Source organism: Triticum dicoccoides, chromosome 2A, assembly GCF_002162155.2.
Source record: "Triticum dicoccoides isolate Atlit2015 ecotype Zavitan chromosome 2A, WEW_v2.0, whole genome shotgun sequence".
NCBI lineage: Eukaryota > Viridiplantae > Streptophyta > Magnoliopsida > Poales > Poaceae > Triticum > Triticum dicoccoides.
The window spans coordinates 517,460,822-517,466,803 of NC_041382.1; the positions used below are offsets into that span (position 1 = coordinate 517,460,822).

At 48.7% G+C, this 5,982-nt stretch overlaps 1 protein-coding gene across 1 annotated transcript; it reads left to right on the top strand.

Moving 5' to 3' along the window:
- The first annotated feature begins 426 nt into the window (after nt 1–426).
- On the top strand, nt 427–1,960 carry LOC119355127 (forkhead box protein C1-like). The gene has a single exon (XM_037621909.1). It carries the CDS (start codon nt 532–534, stop codon nt 1,519–1,521), a length of 990 nt encoding a protein of 329 aa, XP_037477806.1. The 5' UTR covers nt 427–531; the 3' UTR covers nt 1,522–1,960.
- Nucleotides 1,961–5,982: the final 4,022 nt, after the last annotated feature.

A 5,982-nucleotide genomic window follows, 5' to 3' on the forward strand; every position in this document is an offset into this window, starting at 1 on the left:
CACATGGACAAGCGAAACCTTTTCCGCGGCCAGCAGAACGATCAAGCTCCGTCCAGGTAGCGCCCCGTGTACTTTGGAAACCAAAAAACCCGATCCATGCCGTACTATGTCCTGCACGGCCACTGACGGACCCGTTCAACCCGCGGCACAGTTCGCCCTCGCCCCTCCCGGGTTCCGGCAACGTCGCCGTCAACCGGCGGTGAAAGAGAGAGGGCGACCCGGAGCCCGACATAGACGAAGCAGAATAATCGATCACCGGCGACGCGGCACGGCGGACGCGAGCCGAGTCCACTGCCCTGCCCACCACTGCCGGCTGCCGTCCCCGCGGCGGAGAACGAGTCCGGAGTCCGGACTCCTCCGTGCCAGACACAGACCGCCCGGGAACAAAACGAGCGCACTACAAACCCTGCCCACGCGGCCGTAGAAAATCCACCCCCGTTCCCGCACAGGCCAGACCTGGCTGATTGACTTTTCGGTCCCGGCCGAGCGAGCTCACACACCCACACACGCTCCGCACCCCGTCTGCCTCACATGTGGAACCGCCCCCACCCCCTCTCACACTCCCGTCCCGGCGCCCTCTCCCCACTCCTCCGCGTCCTCCCCCGCGCCGTCGCCGGGCCGCCGCCGCCGTCCGAGCACGACCGGATCCGGGTGGCGCCGCCTCCGCGGATGGACGCCACCTCGCCGTCGGGGCGCCCCACCACGCCTCGGCGGCAGCTGCAGCTGCAGGGCCCGCGCCCGCCGCGGCTCAGCGTGCGCCCCGAGTCTCACGCCATCAAGAAGCCGTCCGGGGCGCCGCCGCAGGCCCAGGGGCAGGGCCACGCCCGGCGGGAGGAGAAGCAGCAAGGCCAGCCGCCGCGGGAGCCGGTGATCATCTACGACGCGTCGCCCAAGATCATCCACACCAAGCCCAGCGAGTTCATGGCGCTCGTGCAGCGTCTCACCGGCCCCGGCTCTGGCGCGCTCCCCTCCGAGGCCCAGACCCAGGACTACCAGATGGACGAGGCCGTGCCGGGGCAGTCCTTCCTGCCGCCGGAGCTTCTCCTCTCGCCGTCCGCCGCGATGTCCCCGGCCGCGAGGCTGGCTACCATCGAGCGGTCCGTCCGGCCGATGCCCGCGCCGACGCCGGATTACGTCGACTTCAATAACTACAGATTCGACGACGGCGGCCTCGCGGCGGTTCTCGGCGCGGGTAGGCCAGGGCCCGGCATCCTCTCCCCTTTGCCGTCGTCCCTGCCGCCAGCCGCGGCGTCCGTGCTGTTCTCGCCGCTGCCGTTCGACCCGAACGGCCTCAGCTGGCTGAACGAGCTGAGCCCCATCCTCCGAGCGGCGTCCACCGGCGCCGGCTCCTCAGGCAGCGGCAGCGGCGGCGGCGGGACTAGCAACGGCGGCGCCTACCGGCAACCACAATCCTACTACTCCGACCCCTTCGTCCCGAGCCCCCGCAACCTCCTTGCCACGCCCACCGTGCCGTCGCCGCGAACCTTCGCGGAGCTCATGAGCAACCTGCCAGATCTCTAGGCCGCCGCCTCCGTCAAAGACGGCACCAGCGGCCGAAATTTCTTTTTTTTTTCTTTTTTGCTTCTCCATTTTTGGGGGGTTAGGCGCAGCCCGGTGTGGTGGGCCCCCGTAGTGATGACAGGTTAATTAGCGAAAAATTATCCTCTGGGTTTTATTAATTCTTGCTGGGCAACCACTTGCCCACTAGGCAGCGAGGAAAGGGACTAGGCAGCGAGGAAAGGGGGAGGAAGGGGAGGAGAAAGCAATGCCTAAAGTCAGCAGTGGTAGCCGAGGAAATGATTGTTTGATAATGCACCATGACTTTATTCTTTTACCCTGGTGAATTACTCCACTGATGATGCGTTCTTGATTAGGTCATGCTGACTTTTGTACTATTACTCTTGACAACTGTAGAATAAAGTGGCGATCCGATGTTCATCGGGATGATAGGGGAAGAAAACTCTGTTTGGGTGTGGTACGGATATAGAAAGCACTTGCAGTGCATGCAGCGTTGTGAGGGGGAGGCTTCGCTGCGTCGCTCGCACGTGCTCTGGCCAAGATTCGGCTAACAGGGGGGAGGAATGTGGAGCTGGATCTGCTTGTGGAGTGTACCACGCGCGCTCTCGTGTATCGCGATCATGCATTGCATGCCGCCCAATCGATTCCGTTGCTCAGGTTCGTGCCAACCGCCGACGTCGAGCTCCATTTGATTTGAGCATACCACACGGACCCACCCCAACTGTCCGGTCATGGTGCATGCACCAGGGAATTCTTTGGGTGTTCTCCAGTTTTGGATTAGTTCTAGGGTCTATCTATGAAATATGAATGCACTTCTAGAGTAAACTTAACCGGTTTGTTAATTACAGTAATATAAGGGCATGTATAATAATGGCATATGGATACATATGTCTCATGACAAAAAGTAATTTGAGGTATCTACATTAATTTTTTCTTTCCAATGCAAGCTATCACTAGTAGGCCTCATTAAAAAAATAGAAAATAAAGACTGTAGTACACATGCATCTCTACTTTTCACTCCAACCTTTTCAGCCTTTGTCACCGGATCATATTTTTTCTCTTCAAGCACCCGCCTCCTGGAGAGGATCCCGCTTCCCTATCCGAACCTACTTTACGTCATATTCGAACTACATGGCATGCGGGGCATCACCTTGAAGCTATGCATTGTACATGCCCTAATCAGCGCAGTTGAGATATATATGTAGTTGAAAACATCAGCTCCGAAAATACCCTTCAAGCATGCGATTTACTCCTACATTTGAAAAGAATGCAGTTGAGACACCATTGTCATTTGCACCATTCTTAACTGCATCATTGACTTTTTTAGGTGCATTTTCTCTACTCAAATACACACAATGTGTGTACTTTCTCTGTCTAGGTGTATAAGTTGTCTTACGAAAACAAAATGTTCCAAAACACTTAGGGGTGGGACATTAATTGTCACCTCGTTTCTTGTTTCTTGACATAAATAAAGAAATCAACCAATAAAATATATGAAGCGTGTATGCTTTCAATCAGGAGCAAATCTATGTGTAAGTTGTGGGATCGGCTGACCCCACAGCTTTTTTTAAAAAACAACCTATAATCGCTGTTCATTAATATTCATTGTGAAGAAAAATTCAAAAGAAATACCATTGACCCCACGGATTATTTTGGCTAGCACCGCCGCTGATTTCAATGGCTTGAGACTATCAAACACAACATGCATGCAATACTGCTAATTAGCTAATAAATATTAAGTTCTCTAATTTTTCCCTTCGCTTTTGGTCGCGGTGCACAAATTAAGATGACTTAGGCTATTCATAGTGGGAGTAACTTAGGTAGTAACATAACGCATTCCAAGAAAATTTTGCTTACGTAGCATGTAGTTAATGAGGAGAGAGATGTTTAGGCTGGTCATAGTGAGAGTAATATAGCTAGTAACATAGATGCCACATAAGCAAAAATGATGAGGTGACAAGCAATTAATCAGGAGAGAGGCAAATAGATTAACATAATATGTTACCATCACATAGCGGTTCTCAATGCAAAATGAGTCTACAAAATAATAAATGAAGACATCTATGTTACCACATATATGACACTACCCACTACTCCCTCCTTTCTGGTTTATAAGGCTTACTCCCTCCGCCCGGTGAAGAGTGTACATCTAGCTTCACAATTTGTCCACAAAAGAGTGTACTTCTATCTTTTCAATGCACTTCAAAGTGGGAAAAATATTTCTCTCTCATCACACGGTAATGAAGACCAATAGCAATTTACACATGGTCTTTTTAATTTCTACATGCACTTAGCTTATTGGAGGTTGGGTAATTAAAGATGAGAGAGATGGTGGCTTGCACCTTTCCAATGCATTTTGTACTCAACTCCATAATTTGTTCTAAAATTTCTAGATGTACACTTTTCACCGGACAGAGGGAGTATTTCAACTTTTTTGTTTTTCCAATTTAGAGGGCTCATCTCCATCTCATTTTTAGTTTCCAATGCGCATTAAATCTTTGCATGCAAGAATTAAAGAGGAACACACCAATGCATGTAATGTTCCTACTCATCTAGTGGCCAAGCATGCATGCACTGCAATTAATCCAAATTAATGCATGAGTTTAAGGCTAGCCATAGTGGGGGTAACTTAGGTAGTAACTTAACACACCCCAAGACAATTTTGCTTGTGTGGCAAGTATTTAATGAGGAGAGGGGTCTTTGGAGTAACATAATATGTTACTGTAATATAGCGCTTCCCGAGGTAAAATGAGTCTATAAGGCAATAAATGAAACAATTTATGACACTACTACTATGATACTTTGCACTATGAAGGTAGTAACTTAGACTAGTGTCATATGCATGACACTAGTATAAGTTACTCCCCACTATGACCAGCCTAATTGGTATAGTTTTGTAAAGTACGAGATACATTCCTCCACTCACAAAATGCCTTGGTTGATGAGATTTGAGATTTGAGCCTAAGACTACCCAAAGTGGGAGTAACATAGGTAGTAACATCACACATATCTAGATAAAATAGATGATGTGGCAAGCAATAAATGAAGAAAGAGAGGCATATAGTAACATAGCTAGTTACTACTAGTATGAGTAACATCACACATATCAAGGCAAGATAAGTCTATAACATAATAAATGAAGTATTGCATGTTACCACACATATATTACTCCCCACTATAAAGGTAGTAACATAGAGTAGTAACATGGGCATGTTACTGCTCTATGTTACTACCCATTGTGGCTAGTCTTATAAACCGGAAAGGAGGGAGTATGAAGGTAGTAACATAAACTAGTAACATATGCATGTTACTAGTCTAAGTTACTCTCCACTATGACTATTACTGTAACATAGCGCTTCCCAAGAAAGGATGAGTCTACAAGCTAATAAATGAACCCATCTATGATACTACTATTATGTTACTTCACACTATGGACATAGTAACTTAGACTAGTGTCACATGCATGACACTAGTATTAGTTACTCCCCACGACGACCAGCCTTATACACCTAGACGGAGGGAGTATCATATATTATATAGAGAGAAGCAGCTGCATATTTATCAACTAGCGCATTAACTGCATCAATTACTCAATTTTTGTAGGATGAAAGTGTTCACATTGGTAAAAAAACACCTATATGTATCTATGCCGGCCGGGATTCGGTTTACAGGGGGGAGGAATGTGGAGCTGGATCTGGCTTGTGGAGTGTACCACGCATGCTCTCGTGTATCGCGATCATGCATGCAGCCCAATCGATTCCGTTGCTCATGTTCGGGCCAACCGCCGATGTCCGGCTCCATTTGATTTGAGCAAACCCCACGGATCCACCCCAACTGTTCGGTCATGGTGCACACGGGAATTCTTTGGGTGTTCTCCAGTTTTGGATTAGTTCTAGGGTCTATCTAAGAAATATGAACGTGATTCTAGAGTAAACCTAACCGGCTTGTTAATTACAGTATAACTAATAGAATGTCCGTGCGTTGCTACAGACTACAATGTATATAAATGAATTAAGCAAATGAGTAAGGTCATCTTCAAAGTCAAAGCTCATTTCTCCTGATATGTCCGAGCATGTTTAGACATCAAGAGGTCACCCAATAGGCTTTTCAAAATTAAAACGTCTGGACAGTTCGGGCTTCCTAAATCCAACCCATATTTTGAAGGGAGAAAAGTGGTTGTCCGGACTACCCGTTACATTATTTCCAACGCGTTATCTCAACACAAAAACTTCACCCCACGACGCACCCTTCCTTTATCATGCCGGACCCTTCCCTTCTTGCTCCGTCTTTCGTTGTGGCGAGATATTTATAGCTAGAGCCCTCTACATTAAAATTGGATGAAGCCCATCCTCACCTTCGCCATGGTGCCCTCACTCCTTTACATTGTACTTCCCCACAGACCGTCAAGGAGTCCCCTGCCAACCATCGCGCTCTCCGCCACGATCCGCCACCACCATCAAGTGG

Excerpts from the sequence above, each read along its gene's own strand:
- LOC119355127 (XM_037621909.1), top strand. The coding sequence starts at position 532 with ATGTGGAACCGCCCCCACCCCCTCTCACACTCCCGTCCCGGCGCCCTC.